At 44.2% G+C, this 16444-nt stretch overlaps 1 protein-coding gene across 4 annotated transcripts in view; it reads left to right on the forward strand.

Moving 5' to 3' along the window:
* The window catches only part of PNISR (PNN interacting serine and arginine rich protein), a 508713-nt gene that overhangs the window by 474150 nt on the left and 18119 nt on the right, over positions 1-16444 (forward strand). For all 4 annotated transcript variants that reach the window (XM_069606402.1, XM_069606404.1, XM_069606401.1 and 1 more), the window contains one exon: positions 611-778. In XM_069606402.1, the coding sequence (XP_069462503.1) occupies positions 611-778 (168 nt within the window). The remainder of the gene's footprint in view (positions 1-610; positions 779-16444) is intronic.

A 16444-nucleotide genomic window follows, 5' to 3' on the forward strand; every position in this document is an offset into this window, starting at 1 on the left:
ACTGTGTATCTGTTATAACCCTACAGCTCACATTGACCCCTCTTGAGATAATCCTGGCTGCTCAGTCACTCTACCAACTTGTGTAGTACATGCTTATACCAAAGGTTGGGTTAACTATTGCCAAGAGGACAAGGCTGGTGCAGTCTCCCACAGGGTCCTGCATACAATCTTGCCTAATATTTGAAATAATGTATGCACTGTTACTTGCACCAGTCTTCTGCTATAGCACATTTGTAATACTGTTGGTATGCAACAAGCATGTGTTGAATCATGTTAAATATTGTGCAGAAACTATGCACAATAAGAATTGAGGATAATGCTCAAACTAATTAAAATGCTCGATTGAATCAAGACAAATAACATTTCACCTAATAATCTCGTTCTTTGAACAAGATGCTAATATTAACTAATTGAATTTGTATAAAGAAATTACAAAATGTTTTTGAATTAACCACTTGTAGGGAACTGTATCATCTTTCCATTTCTACGACTGCTTTTGAATGAGTTTAATGGTTTGTAAATGTAAACAAATAATATTTCTTGAGCTCCTTAAGTGTGTTCGACTAGGGCTTATTGTTACCTTGTGATAGACTGGGCTTTATGCACGCAGGTGGACTGGGTGATTATGACTCAGCTGAGAGTGAAGAGGAAAGAAGCGAAAGAGCCTCTGAATCATCTGATACGGATGATGAGCAACTGCGATACAGAATCCGGCAGAAACAGGAAGCTTTCAGGAGAAAAGAGAGGGATCAGTATTTACTGGAAAAACAGATGGAAGGTAAATATGCTGAACAATTGCTTGAATTTCTTTACATAGCGTTCCTGGGGCTTCAATCACTTTTATTTGATTATTCCAATAAAAATAACCAAACCATTCTCAAAAACAAATGATACCATTCCGGAAGTTACAAACAACTCTTAATCCATACTATATTACATGTAATGTTTACTATTAACTCGTATCCCCATAAGACTTTTGTTCCACTCGTACACTGTCTTTGAACTCTTGTATAGTTGGTTAGGGATTGATATGCCAAAGCATTAGAAGCCTTGAAAAGTGTTACTAGAAAGTGAATTACTGCTATAGTATTGAATAACCCTCCTTTCCTTCCTACATAATGTATCTGAGTGACTTTAGTAAATTAATGAAACTGTAATTTCTCTGTAACAAATGTGGGCGCGCAGCACTACAAGTAATACGGTAGAACTGTCATTACTGTAATTTTTTATAACGATTGTAAGCGCGAGCAACTAATATTGAAGCAGTTGCCTTTAAAACGTATTGTCGATTTCTGATGGTTGTGAATCTGCTTAGAATTGCATGCTGTGCATAAAGTCTGACATCTAGTGGTCGCAGGGTATTGCATTTTTTTCGAAGATTGAAATGGGACGTCAACATTGGCGTGACTAACACTTTCCCTAGCGTGACGTGTAGTGTACGTGTTATGATTTTAACGTTGGCGCTAAATCTACCTCACTTGTGAGAATCCCCAACTTTTTGCTGGACTGGTAGATTATTTTTCCCTATACACTCAGTGAGTGGGAACCTTTTTCCACATTCACAGATCATTTTACTCTTTTTATGGGTGTTTTTAAGACTACCCATAGTGTCCTTTTTAATTGTATTCCTTTTGACAACTTTTGGTATATACCTTTTTTATTGTTACAGGGTTGTCCCTTGGGCTTCCCTTTTTACTTTCTCTGGCTAAACTTGAGAAGTACAGTTCCCAAGGGTAGACGGGATATTTGTATCCCTTCTACATAGGCAAAAGCCAGCTCACCCCACCTTTTGTGACGTAACTGGGGAATACAATGTAATCCCCTTTATTATTTGCTTGGTAACATTTTGTTGCAATTGTGAGTTTTCCATGAATGGCTGGAAGTGGTTTTACTGTAGTCACTTTTTAGTCTTACCTCTAGCAGGCTGTTAAATCAGCCTCAGTAATGCACAGACGGGACACAATTTTTCTAAAATGGTGGGCTCCTTTTTTTTGCCATTTCTTGTTTGCTTGTAATTTCTGAGGTCTTCCCCTATGATTCTAGGTGGGAACGACCTCGGTGGGAGTTTGGTCTTTGGCGGGAATCCTTTGTATTCCCTGCCAGGGCTCCATAGTGTCTGAGAAGGCAGGAACCCCTGGGAGGAGTCCAGAATTTATCAGCTGTTTCGGCTCCTTTCAGGCAAGGTGATATTCTGAATGGGGGTATGGGTGGGGGGGGGGTAGCTGCACTGATTGGATAGCCAGACCGCCCCTTTCTGTAAAATGCGGGGACAGATTGCAGAAGTTGTGCTGTAGTTCCTGTTAAATACTGCAAATCTGGAAGCTTCTGACAAGTCGATGTTAGGAAAGATTTCTCTTACAGCACCTTGCCTTCCATTTTAATGGACCCCCAAACATTTTTCTTTTTGTTCCTGGCCTGTAATTTTTGAAAGTGCGCTGAAGCTTTAGGCTTCACTACACTGTCTTTTGCTCATCTGTTATGGGGAAACTGACATGTCCTTCAGGCTGTCAGTACTGGGAAACCTTGTTCCCTTAGTCTTGTTACTTAGTTACTCCTTTTAGTAACTTATCACTTGTGGTAACGTTTTATAATTGTACAATGTGGTACAATGCGGTACACTTTTTTTTGTGTGCTAAATGGACAAGCTGGTGAAAGCAGTGACTTTTTACCATTTATTGGTGCTTTTTGTTTTAGCCTTACTGCGTTTAACGCATTTGGATACTAACTGTGGCTAGTGACCAAACCTGGCTGTGCCACAAGGTTTATCGCTGTCCTTTGGCCATCTTGTCTTTTAGCCTTTTACCTGGCCTGTGTGGCCACGGAAATACTTATGTGGACTTCGAGTGTCAGGGAAAGCATAGGCTTTTGGCGGCTACTGGAGGGCTATGTGTGTTTGTTGGCAGAATGTGGGCTGGGACTGTCTGGTCCCAATCCACAAACTGGTTTCAGTGTGTCAGAGTGTTGGGCAGGAGCGTTGCCGCCAGTGGTCCTGATGGACCACTGCTGGGGTGTATGTGTGGGACTAGTTCTGCTATTGGGTAGTTGGAGTTTCTGCTCTTGCCTGGCTTTTGGGATAAGAAGAGGACCCCTGTACCCACTCTAGAGAGATCCTGGAGAAACCTGAAGGAGTTAAGACTCATGTCCAGCTGTGAGACCCATGAGGCGACGGGAGACCCGTCTGGAGGAGGCCTGGTGACCAACTTCTGCTGCTGTCCTGGAAGAGCTTGTTGGGTAAGAATTGGTGCAGTCCAACTGGTGAGGACTACACAAGACTTATCTGCTTGGTATTGGGTAACCCCCCCCCCCCTTTTAAGATTGGCCTGTGCTACACAAGTTGGTGGTGTGACTGAGCAGCAAGGCTTACCTTAAAAGGGTTAATGTGAGCTGTAGATCTAAAATCAGTAGGTACAAGTAGCCAAGCAACACTTAAAGTTATATATAAATATTTATTTAATATATACACAACGTTTAAATAAGCATTCTTTAAAAAGCTTCATCTACTAGCAACATTCCGTCAAATTTTGGATTCAGTTTGTAAAAGACTTCTTCTCCAGCATGGGGTCTGCATGGATTCACATGCTCATGAATATTTCCTGTTGTCAGGCTGGACCCCTGGGTAAAAGAAAAGTTTCACTTTCAAACTGTCTTTCTCCTATAAACCAGTCACTGAGCTCGGGGTCATACTGCCCCCAGCCAATGACTGCCCTCTCCCTAAGCCCCTCCTCTGGCAGCCATCTTAAGATTTTTACTGCACGTTCAAGTGCTGGGAGTCCTCGTGTTTTGCTCCGAGAGTTTTTCTGAGTTGTTTGTGCTTTTTCCTTAAATGCAAATTTTTATCAAATGGAGCCCGTCCGCTCTTTAGTTTCTTCGACGGCAAGCATGGATCCGTTTGTCAGCGTCTTTCATCGCCCCTCAAGGCCAAGAATTGTCAATTTCATCGAATATTCCAGAAGGCCATCGGGCCTACACCGCACGCGGGACAATGTCAGAGGAGGATGACGGAGGTTCTCTTGAAGCTCTGCTCCAGCTGCGGATTAAGGAATGTTTGTGTGAAGGACAAACACTCGCAGTGCCTCTGTCTCCATCCGGATCACAAAGAAGCAGAAATATGGCTGGGATTCATCAAACGCACAGTCAAGGATTGGCACAATAGATTGGCGGCGTGGCTCAACGCCAAGGCCCCTGCCCTGTATGGCAAGCAGGGGCATGCCTCACCCAGGACTGGCCGGTCTGAGGAGTGGCTTCTTAGACCTTTGAGGGCGCCCCATCCGTGGGGGGTCTGTTAGGCAGAATTGCATGCAGTACCCTCTGGGACCACTGCACACAATTGGGACTACAGGTGTAAGCCAAACCAACCTTTGGTTTAAGTCTGTACCACACATTTTTTGGTAGCGAGCTGAGCTGCCAGGCTTATCTCAAGAGTGAATGTGAGCAGTAAAAGTTATTACCCAGAGGTCTTTCAATCACAGTGGTTCAAGTAGACACTTATACTCAAGGCTTCTTGGTAAAACTCTTATTAATTTATTACACAGTCATTTAGAAAACATTTCACTAGAAGGAGGCAACTTAATATTATATACCAATACACTTCAATACAAAACTCAAAGATTATGAGACAGTTTGAGCTCCCCTGAAATAAAGTGAGCAAAAAGGCATAATGCACGTAGAATAGATCACATATACTTGTTAGACAGTGCAAATAGTTTCAGTTCACCAGAAGAATTCAATTCATGTCAATAGGCCAGGCCAAAGTCAATGGGCTAGTGCTCTGGATAGGAAAGAGCAGTCCTGGTATCAAACGGTAAAGTCTTTGCAAAAGTTCTCAGTAGTGGTTTAGGCAAAAAAAAAAAAATCATTTGTTGGGTCACAAGCTGATTAGGCCAGCAAGTTGGGAAGGTTTCACAAACTTTCACCACGAGAGTGGCGTTCTCTCAATCGGGTTGGCACAGTACTACCTTAGTATGAAGAAACAAATGCAGCTGAAGTCGTTGGTTACTGGCAGTTCCTGCAGATCTTGCTGTTCCTGAGCCTCAGTCGTGGGGACAAGAGTGAGGACGTCAGGGGACTCTTGAACTGCACGGGATTGTCGGAAAAAGCAAACAAAATGGAGTCACTTGAGTTCGAGTTGCTGTAGATTAAAGCACACAAGCTGGTGTGCCTCTCCCTGGTTAATCCTAACCAGCCTTGAGAATGGTATCCAGGTGGCTTACGAGTTGATTGGTCCCACCAACTCAAAGGGAGAAGTCATACTTGAAGGGGCTTCTCTGTCGAGATTAATTTGGCAATATGGACCTGGAGCAGTGCTTCACTGGGCAAACCAACGGTCTAGGAGTTGCAGCAGCCGTCCTCTTCCAGCTCGTCTTCAATTCTTTCGTTCCAGTAGTTGACTCTGCTTTCCAGTCCAAGAGACTCACCTAACAGTTTTCTCCTTTTCATTCCAGCCTAGCCTCCACTGACCCAGCAGGTTGGCTGTCCTTGCCGGACAGTCAGCCAGCCAGTCACGCCAGAGTGCATTTGGGTCTCCTAGGAGGCGAAGCACATGCCGTTTCGGGCACCTCCCTCACTTCCTGCCCAAGAGGCGGTCTTCAGTCCTGAAGCCCGCCAAAGGCATAGAAACAAAGGGACCAAACCTAGTTTGGCGCGCAGAGACAAACACCAGAAGGACCTTTCCAAAAAAGAGATGGCGAAAAAAGAAGACCGGGACATGTTTAAACAAAGGGGCTTAATGCGCCATCTTGAAAAACATGGCTCCCGCGATTTTTAGCTACTGGTGTTCGCGGTCGGGAAAAATCATGGTAGTTCGTTGTAAAACCACTGCCACCAGCCCTTTCGATAGAAAAGGGTATTGTGTGACTGCTACATGAGTTTCTAGACACAGGGGATACTAGGTCACCCCTCCAGCATAGGAAGATAGTGTGTTCTGGGTCTAGGAATTTAAAAAGAAGTCAATTTAACTTGACATTCTCTGGAAAACAGTAGTTTATCCCAGAGAAGGTATTTAAACCTTGGGGCAGCCTAAAGACTTCTCTGTGTCACTGCACTGAGGGTGCTGTATGACACAAATAAAAATGATGCCTATGGAGTTGGTTAAAACTCCATAACTAAAGAAAATAAATACAGAAAACGAACCAAATTTAAGTACAGAGTCCCAAAGTTTAGCAAAAGAGCTGTGGGTCTGTAAGGTAGAGAGGAATTAGTACATTTTGAGAATTCTCCCTAACAAAGACTTTATTTGAATACCTGTAACTGTGAATCTTTGTAACTCCACTACAGCTCACATTTCCCCTCTTGAGATGAGCCTGGCTGCTCAACACGCTACCAACCTGTGTAGTTCAGATTTATACCAAAGGTTTGATCCCTATTGCCAGGAAGTCGAGGTTATTCTAGTGCACCCAAAGGGTACTGCATACAATCTTGCCTAATACCAAGCAGATACGTCTTGTGTAGTCTCACGCAGTGTGACTGCATCAATTCTTACCTAACGGCATCAAACACGGTGACAGAGGCAGACATTAATCCCTCTACTATGCCAATCTTTAATCTTGCCGACTTGGAGCTCTCTTAAGGCCAAATTTCCAAATTATAGAAAGGCCTCTTATTTGTACCATCGCAACAAACCGATTGGTTCACATTGCAAATGCAGATTCCTAACAGTCCGACTAAAGGTTTCTTTTTTTTTTTAATGAAGACTTTCCCGATATTGAAAAAGAACTAGATCCGGGCCTACATGTGCCCTCTACCTTTTCACCTCAGGAAAACCAAATTCCACAGGACATTACATTTGAGAAATGTGAGCTAAAAGACCTACATGCTTTGGAATATTTTATTTTTCAAAAACATAACCTCTCTAAAGAGGAAAACACAGTTCTCAGAGGTTTATCCAAGAACTCTGATATAAGTGTTGGGGAGAATTCTCATTTCTGTGCTAATTCACTTCACCTTAGAGACCCCCAGCTCTTTTGCTGGACTTAAGGTCTTTTAATTTTTATCCTGGAGTGAGTGATACATATTTTCCTCAATCCCTAATGTATTATTGATTTGTATTCTGTGCTTTCTTTGTATTTGGAGTCTGACAAACTCCATAGGCATCTACTTTTTATATGGGTACACACAGCACCTTCAGTGCAGTGTCACAGAGAAATCCTTTAGATTTCGCTTAAGGTTTAAATACCTTTTCTTGTGAGAACTGTTCACAGGAATAGTAAAGTGAAATTGACTTTACTTACCTTTTCTCTTTGTAGATCCAGCACACACCATCTTGTGTGTAGTACTGCAGGGTTACTGAGTAGCCCCTTTTTCTACTTACTCATGTAAAAATGTTTGTAACCCTCACTACTTTAAATGGCTGAGTGGCAGTGGTTTAATTTTCCTACAATTGTGCTTTTCTACCGCAGGCCTACAGTGTAGCACCCATGGGTGACCATTTTATCAAAATGGCCACATGTTTTTTTTTCACCATTTCTTGCTTATGCAGTCTTTCTTGTGTTTTACCCTGCGCGCCAAACCAGGTTTGTTAGGGAGAATTCTCAGAAATGTGCTAATTTCCTTCTACCTTAGAGACCACAAACTATTTTGCTGGACTTTATATGACTTTTAATCTTTATCCTGGTGAGAGCGAGACCTTTTTCCCACTCATGTATTTTTCTTTGATTTGAACCCTGTGTTTCTTTTGCTTTTGGAGTCTGACAAACCCATAGGCATCATCTTTTTACATTGTGACACAAAGCACCATAAATGCAGTGTCACAGAGAAGTCCTTTAGATTTCTCAAAGGTTTCCAAGAGTAGTAAAGTAAAATGGACTTTGTAGATCCAGAACACACTATCTTACATAGAGTGCTGGAAGGGTTATTTAGTAGCCCCTTTGTCTACTTACTCATATAACATTTTTTAATGTTACCCTTTCTACAATTAATGCCTGGTGGCAGTGGTTTACCTTTTCCTACCATTGTGTTTACTGCGGGCTGCAATTGCAGCTGAGGTAAGGCATCCATGGGTGCCCATTTTGTCAAACTGGCCCGGTCTTCTTTTTTCACCATTTCTTGTTGGAAAGGTCCTTCTTGAGATTTATTCTGTGCGCCAAACCAGGTTTTGTCCCTTTGTTCATTTTGCATTTGCCGGGGTTCACTATTGAAGCCCGCCTCTGGCTCCAGCAACGGGCAGGAAGCGAGGGAGGTTCCCGAAACTCCCTGTGCTCAGTCTCCTTGGTTACTAGAATGCACCCAAAGTTGATTGGCCGGCTGGTGGTGCTTGGGGTACAGCCACCCTGCTGTGTGAGTGACGGCTAGGCTGCAAATGAATGGGAGAAACTTGTATAAAAGGTGAGGCCTTTTGCAAGGAAGGCAGTCAACCACTCGACGAAGGAACTGAAGAAAAAAACTGAAGAAGCTTGCTGTAACCTCCTGGGCCGTTGGTTTGCCAGGTGAAGCCCTGCAAGGACAACTTCTCCCCTTGGGTTGGTGGGACCAGTCAGCCCCAAGACTAACTCGACTGCAATCTCTCTGCTGGCTGTACTTGTTTGCTGCTGCAGGAACCGAGTGCCAGGGGACAGGAAAGCCAGAATCAAGTGCATCGTTTTTAAGCTGGACCGAAGCTCCAGGAAGATCCTCCAGACTCCCTTGATGCAGGAATAACCAACCAAACCTGAGCCACCTCAAGAGTACTGGACCCAGGAAGCAAGGAAAGTCCACAAGGTGTTCCCAAAAACTGCAGAGGTGCTATTTGCGAGTAGGTGAAACCGCAAAGTGCCACTGATCAGAACTGTGCCCATTGCTGCCACTGACCTTCAAACCATAGTGCAGGAGTCCCCAGATGTCCTCCCTCTTGTCCCCATGACTGAGGCCCAGGAACAACAGAGGCCAGCAGGAACCTGTTGTTCAGACTCTAGGTACTGTGAACTAAGGGGTACTTACCTCTTGTTGGTTGTGTATCTTGCTAGCTCTCAGTTGAGACCTGCATTTGCTGCTTATTGCAGAGTTGCTTGCAGCTTTGCCCTTCACAGGCCTCCCAGCTTGTGGCCCAACAGTAATTTCTTTTTCAACAAACACTCTTTAACATTGTGCAAAACATTTGTGATAATTGTCAAGAAGTGCCTGAGCTCTTCTAGACTTTGCTCAATTGACATTGGCTGTCCTGGATCCCTGAAGACTCTTCTTACCCTCTGATTTTGTGTTGATCTGTCCCTCCAAAAAGTCACACATATCTTACTTGTATAGCTGGGAAAGGGTTAATCATATTGCAGTGGGGAATTGAAAAGTGCTTACCTGTTTGAGAAACTTGTTAACCTTTTATTTTCCTTCCCTAACTTTTTCCTTTTGCCACAAAACCTCAGTATTGCTTTAAATGTACAAGCGATACATTAATGTCTGCAGTGTCCTAACTATTGAAGTCACCTCAGGGTGTTGGAAGTGTCAGTGTGCCATCCCAAAAGGGTATCTACCTATTTACTGAAACTAAGTGCATTTGTGAAGTAAGTGTTACATATTTGTCCCTTCTAAAGAAGTCTTATTTTAAAACTGACTTTTAAATTAATAAATAATTATTTTATCAAGAAACCTTGAGTATAAGTGTTATTTGAATACATGTCACTGTGAAACTGTTACAACCCTACAGCTCACATTGACCCCTCTTGAGAATAAGCCTTGCTGCTCTACCAACCTGTGTAGTACAGGCCTATACCAAAGGTTGGGTTAACTATTGCCAAGAGGACAAGGCTGTTGTAGTCTCCCACAGTTACTACATCCAATCTTGCCTAACAAAGTTTAACACTTTTTGTTTGTTTTTCCTTTGGTGAACTTCAGTGCTGAAACCCGCCTCTGGCTCCAGTATGTCTGGCAGGGCAGGAAGTGAGACTCCCTGTCCTAAGTCTCCTTGGTAACCTGAATGCACCCAGCCTTCATTGGCTGGCTGTCCTTGCAGGACCGCCTCCCTCCTGTGTGAGTGACAGCTAAGCTGTGCATGAATGGGAGACACCTGCATAACAGGCGAGGCTTCTTGAGCTGAAGATAAATCACTGGACGAAACATCTGACGAAGGAATCGTGGAGCGAAGCTTGCTGCATCCTCCTGGACTGTTGAACTGCCCGGGGAAGCCCTGCTGCTGTGTTGAAACTGCTTTTCCGAATCGACTAGAGAAGCTCAAGAGAGGACTTCCCTTGTTTTAGTGGGACCAACTAACCCCAATGTTCTACACTACATGCTTTACCTACTAGACTCCGGCCTAGTATTTAATTCCATAAAGGTGCATCTGACGACCCTGTCTGCTAACAGCACTTCACAGAACAAGGTGCCCTGGTGGAAAGTCCCTGTCATTAAGGCATTCATGGAAGTAGTAAAGAGGCTATACCTCCCAATTTCCAACCTTCCACCAGGTTGTGATCTCAATGTTGTGCTCTCCAAGCTCGTGGGTCCACCCTTTGCGCTTGTCCCTATAGCCCCCCCCCCCCCCCCCCCCCCCCCACCAGCACTTATGTCTGCACTCACCCTGCACTTGCCACCTGCTGGCCGGTCTTTTATTTATCTTGTTGTTCTATTATCCCATGCACTGCACTTTTCTTCCCCCCCCCCCCCCCTTCCTTTGCACTTGCGCGATCTGATTGACACTTGGCCTGGTAAGATCGTTGTCTGTCTTCACTCTGTTCCCCCTCCCATGCCTCGCTACGCCTTGAAACACTTGTGTATAGGCGCGTTCTAAATGCCACATCCTATCATATGCACAAGGCCAGCCTAAAACATCTTACTTACAAGACTGCTTTCCTAGTAGCTATCACTTCCATAAGACGAGTCCGTAAGCTACCTGCTTTGTCCTTACAAGACCCCTTTTTCATAATACAGAAGGACAAGGTTGTCCTCCGAATGCATCCTAGGTTCTCACCTAAGGTAATTTCAAACTTCCATGTAAACTAATCCATAGAACTTCATACCTTCTTTCAAAATCCATCAAACTCAGTAGAAAGAAGCCTCCATACACTTGGTGTATGGCGGGCAGTCTTGTATGAGGAAAACAAAAGCACTAAGGAATACAGACCAACTCTTTGTTTCCATGGCGCGTGGTAGAGATGGTGATCACATATGAAAGAACGCCATCTCCAGATGGATAGTCAAGTGCATACAACCCTAACCAAGAAAGCCTTACCTTTCACTCCAAGTGCATATTCTACCAGAGGTACAGGAGCTACCTTAGCTTTCGTTGCCAAAGTCCCTCTAGACGCCATCTGCAAAGCTGCTACATGGAGTTCCATCCATATATGTGTGTGTACACACACACACACACACCACCCCCGTTCCTAAAACATCTTTGCCGCTGTACCTTCTAACTTCCCTCTTCCTTCTCCAGATGCTACTCACTAATCTATGCAGAGAATGTGATCTAAGCAGATCCACAAGCTCCATAAGGGATGCATTACTCACCGTAATCTTATTTCTGGTGCTTGTATCCGCTTAGATTCACATGCGCCCACCCTTCCTCCCCAACTGGAGTAGAAGACGCATGGATGTTTTCTGGGTTATCACAGTTTCTGCTTTCACATCTGTATTCATGCTACACTTCATGTAACCTCATGTCAGAAACAATCTGAGGGACCTTGACACGTGAAGGACCATGGGTACAGTACACGTCACACTAGGCATAGTATTGTTAAACACCCCCTGTCGACGTTCGTTTTCGAGTTTTGAAAACAAATCTTGTACTATGCGACTTCCACTAGATGTCGGACTATGCAGCCATGTGAATCTAAGCAGGTAGAAGCACCAGAAATCTGGCTACGGTGAGTAATGTATCCCATCTACTTTATGTTAGACTGGCAAAACAGTTTCTGAGGAAAGAAAGAGGTTACATGATACTTTTCTGAATGGCAGCACATTTCTAAGGTAAGTAATAACTTTTGTAACTTTTCACTCTGAGTTAGTTACCAACCAACTTCTTCTGCAAATAACTTTTAAACACCTATTCTCTTTTCTAGGCAAAAGGCCCAAACCTTAGAATTCTTTACCTTGTTATTGGAGCATAAGTATTCTCAGTGGCAGAAGGGGGGGGGGGGTCACTAGGGCCCAGTGTCCGAACAGGCGGGTCAGGATAGGTTCTTAAGTAGCAAAAGTCAGAGTTACTAAGGAAGACTGTTAGAACAAGTAAGTACTTTACTTAAGAGTTAGAGGTCCAGGGGCTTCACAGAAAACTCCAGCAGTGGGCCTGGGTGAACTGGACGAGAGGCCTCCCAATCACAGAAAACACCTCAAAACTACACAGGAATCACAAGAGACTTGAGGTATGTAAATACCTTAAATAAGTCAGCACAGTACCTCAGCACAGAAGAAGAGTTTGAAGCAGATGGACTTCAGGATCTGCAGCCAAAAACCCAGGTGCTGAATTCCTTATCGTGAAGACAGAAAACAGGACCCTGGAAAGGCTTTTTCAGCAGGCATCAAGAGGGGATGCTCCAGGCAGAGTAACTTCATGACCGGCTGCGGCTCTGTGGATTTTTGCACCCTTTTCGAGGGCCAGGATAAGACTGAAAATCGCTAGTCTGATTCTCTTCATTTGCAAGACCCAGCACTCTCAGGGGAATTTCAGACTCAATTCATGTCTCTGGAGGTCCACAGGATGCCCATAAAGTTTCAGCAACATTCAGAATTCGGAAGACCGTGCATCGCACAATGGCTCGAGGTATTTGGGTATTGCAGCCCCGCAAGGTTGCAGCATGACGTGGGATGGCTCAAAATGCAGATCTTTGTGGTTGAATCTAGTGAGTCTCACCAGACTCTGGGTCGGGGTCGTCGTTTTCAGAGTCCCCAGGTCACTTGGAAGGAAGGGTAACAGCAGGCTCTGGTTACACTGCAGGCTCTCTGGTCTCTGGAAATCGTCTCAGCCTAGAAAACCACAAAGAGCCGCTAAATCGAGGGAAATCCATTGCTGCAAAGTCCCCCTCTCGAGTGATTCCCCACGAGCCCTCCAGACGTCCTCCCTTTCGTCACCACCACCAAGGACTAGGAACAAGAGTCTGCAGGAAGGTCGGAGCACGATGTGGGTGTGTTGGGGAGAATTCTCAGAAATGTGCCAATTCCCTCCATCTTAGAGACCCCAAGCAACTTTGCTGGATTTTGAGGACTTGATTTCTTTTACCTGGAGAGAGTGAGACCCTTTTTCCCCACACACTCATGTCCTGTTATTTTGTACTCTTTCTTGTGGTTGTGGAGTCTGATAAACTCCATAGGCATCATCTTTTACATTGTGTCACACAGCAACTTCAGTGCAGTGACCCAGGGGAGTCTTTCTGATTTCCCAAAGGTTTAAATACCTTCTCTGGGATAAACTGTTTCCCAGGCAGTAAAGTGAAATTGACTTTTTACTTACGTTTGTAACTTTCTAGACCCAGCACACACTGTCTTACAATAGGGTGCTGGAGGGGTTACTTTGTATCCCCTTTGTCTAGCTTCTCTTGTAACATTTTTATGTTCCGCTTTCATCACTGAATGGCTGGTGGCAGTGGTTTACGTTTTTACTACCATTGTGGGATTTCAGTGCGGGCTGCGTTCGCAGGCACGGTAAAGCACCCATGGGTGCCATTTTTTTTTTTTTTGGTCAAAATGGCCCCGGTCTTTTTCGTCCTTTCCTTGTGGAAAGGTCCTCCTTGAGATTTACTCTGCGCGCCAAATCAGGTTTGGTCCCTTTGTTCATTTAGTCTTTGGCGGGCTTCACGAGTGAAACCCACCGCTGGCTCTAGGGTGTCTGGCGGGGGCAGGAAGTGAGGGAGGTACCCGAAACTCCCTGTGCCTAGTCTTTTCTTGGAGACCCAAATGCACTCTGGCGTGATTGATTGACTGTCTGGCAAGGACAGCCACCCTGCCGTGTGAGTCACAGCTAGGCTGCAATGAAAGGGAGAAAACTGTTTAAAAGGCGAGTCTTGTGGACTGGAAGGCAGAGTCGACCAGTGGAACGAAAGAACCGAAGACCAGCTGAAAGAGGACGGCTGCTGCAACCACTGGCCCGGTGAAGCCCTGCTGCAGGCCCGAATTTCCAAACTCGACAGAGAAGCTCCTTCATGAACGGCTTCTTCCTTTGAGTTGATGGGATCAATCAACTCATAAGACACCTGGATACCATTCTCAAGGCTGGTTAGGTTTAACCAGGGATGGGGACACCAGTTTGTGTTCTTGAATCTACAGATACTGGAACTGAAGGGACTCAATTTTATTTGCTTTCTTCAACGATCCCGTGCAGTGCAGGAGTCCCCCCGACATCCTCCCTCTTGTCCCCAAGACTGAGGTTTAGGAACAGCGAGATCTGCAGGAACTGCCAGGAACCCCGACTTCAGCAACATTTGTTTTCTTCATACAAAGGTACTGTGCCAACCCGATTGAGAGAACGCCACGCTCACAGAGAAAGTCCATGAAACTTTCCCAACTTGCAGGCCTAATCAGCTTGTGACCCCACAAATTATTCTTTTTCACCTAAACTACTTCTGAGAACTTTTGCAAAGACTTTACCGTTTGATACCAGAACTGCTCTTTCCTATTCAGAACACTAGCCCATTGACTTTGGCTTGGCCTATTGACTTGAATTGAACTATTCTGGTGAACTGAAACTATTTGCATTGCCTAGAAAGTATATGATATGATATGATCGTTTATTTATGTAGCGCCTATACACAATGTGTTTCAAAGCGCTTCAAGGCAAGGGAGGGAACAAGGGAAAATACAACCACATTCTTACAGGCCATGAACAGTAAGGATGTGAAATTAACTATCGTACTCGGCCTAATGACATTTCAGATAGTGCAAGAGCTAAGACATAGATAAGGAAGGGAGGGGGAGAATGGGAAGGAAATGGAAACACAGGCGACTACCGTACTAGGCCTGATGACATTTCTGGTAGAGCCGGAGAAAAACAAAAGGTGAGGGAGAGGGGTGAAGAAAGGGAGGGGAGGAACAAAACAAGCGACCATCATACTAGGCCTGACGACATTTCAGATAGTGCTGGTGGGGAGGAAAAAAACAGTAATGGGAGGATGGAGGAAACAGACGAGGTTGCTATCATATTAGGTCCAGGGACAATTCTGATAAAGTGCATAGAAGAAAGTAAGGGGAGGAGATAGGAAAAGGGAGATATATAATCTATTCTACTTACTTTTGTCCTTTTGCTCACTGCTAAGTTACTGAACTGCCATTTGGCTCCTTTTTCAAGGGAGCTCAAACTGTCTCAAAAATTTGAGTTTTGTATTGAAGTGCATTGGTTTATAATATTAAGTTGTCTTCTCTAGTGAAATGTTTTATAAATGATTGTGTAAATAAATTAAGAAGTGTTATACCAAAAAACCTTGAGTATAAGTGTCTACTTGAACCACCGTGATTGAAAGTCCTTTGTGTAACTACTTATACTGCTCACATTCAGTCTTGAGATACGCCTGGCTGCTCAGCTCGCTACCAACAAACTGTGGTACAGACTTATATACCAAAGGTTGGTCTTGCTTACACCTGTAGTCCTAATTGTGTGTGGTGGTCGCAGAGGGTACTGCATGCAATTCAGCCTAACAGTCAATGTGAGCTGTAAGATTTTAACACAAGCTTCCAAAGTGACAGTTATTCAAATAAACACTTGGACTCCATGTTTCTTGATTAAACAATTATTAATTTAACAGTCAGTTGTATAAGCCTTCTTTAGAAGGGGCAAACCATGTAACACTTAAAATATACTTCAAAACAGACTCTTAGTTTCTCTAAATCAGATGATACCCATTGGGGAAGGAACACAGATATTCCCTACACCTCCGGGTGACTTTAATAGTTAGGACACTGTGGACATTAATTCATCAGTGTTACATTTAGAGCAATACTGAGTTTGGTGCAAAAGATTAAATATGGGAATAAAACAAAAGTTAACATTTCATAAACTGGTAAGTACTTTTGAACCCTCCCAATGCAAAGTAAAGTAACGCTTTACTGGGGGAAAGGCAGAGGTCCGAGGTAAGAAGAGTCTCTGTGGGAGCCAGGACAGTCCATGTTTGTTGAGCAAAGTCTAGTGGAGCTGAAGATCTTCTTGCAGGTAAGTAAAAGTCTTGCACAATGTTTTATAAAGGTTTGTAGAAATGAAATCACTGAAGGGCCACAAACTGTTTAGGCTTGTGAGGGGCAAAGCTGCAAGCAACTCTGCAAAAGGGCAACCAAGACAAGGCTCAACTGAGAACTAGCAAGGTGTCATCGGGGCCAAGAACCCAAACATTGAAGGGCCACATACACAGGGGGCCTGGATGGACACAGTCCTGGAGCCAGGCTCATGAATAACAGGAAGCAAGAACATTATTTGGGACAAGAGTGCTTTTATTATGGACATAGCACCTCATTTCGGGTGCAAAGTGCATTTAACATGGGAACTTCCATTCACTAAAGCAGCCCCTCGTGTACTCTTGGGTGTGACTGCTGCTATTGGGTTGCCTTGCACGTGCTGACTCTCTAG

The sequence above is a fragment of the Ambystoma mexicanum genome, chromosome 4p (assembly GCF_040938575.1).
Source record: "Ambystoma mexicanum isolate Mex_15411 chromosome 4p, UKY_AmexF1_1, whole genome shotgun sequence".
In the NCBI taxonomy this organism is placed as follows: Eukaryota; Metazoa; Chordata; class Amphibia; order Caudata; family Ambystomatidae; genus Ambystoma; species Ambystoma mexicanum.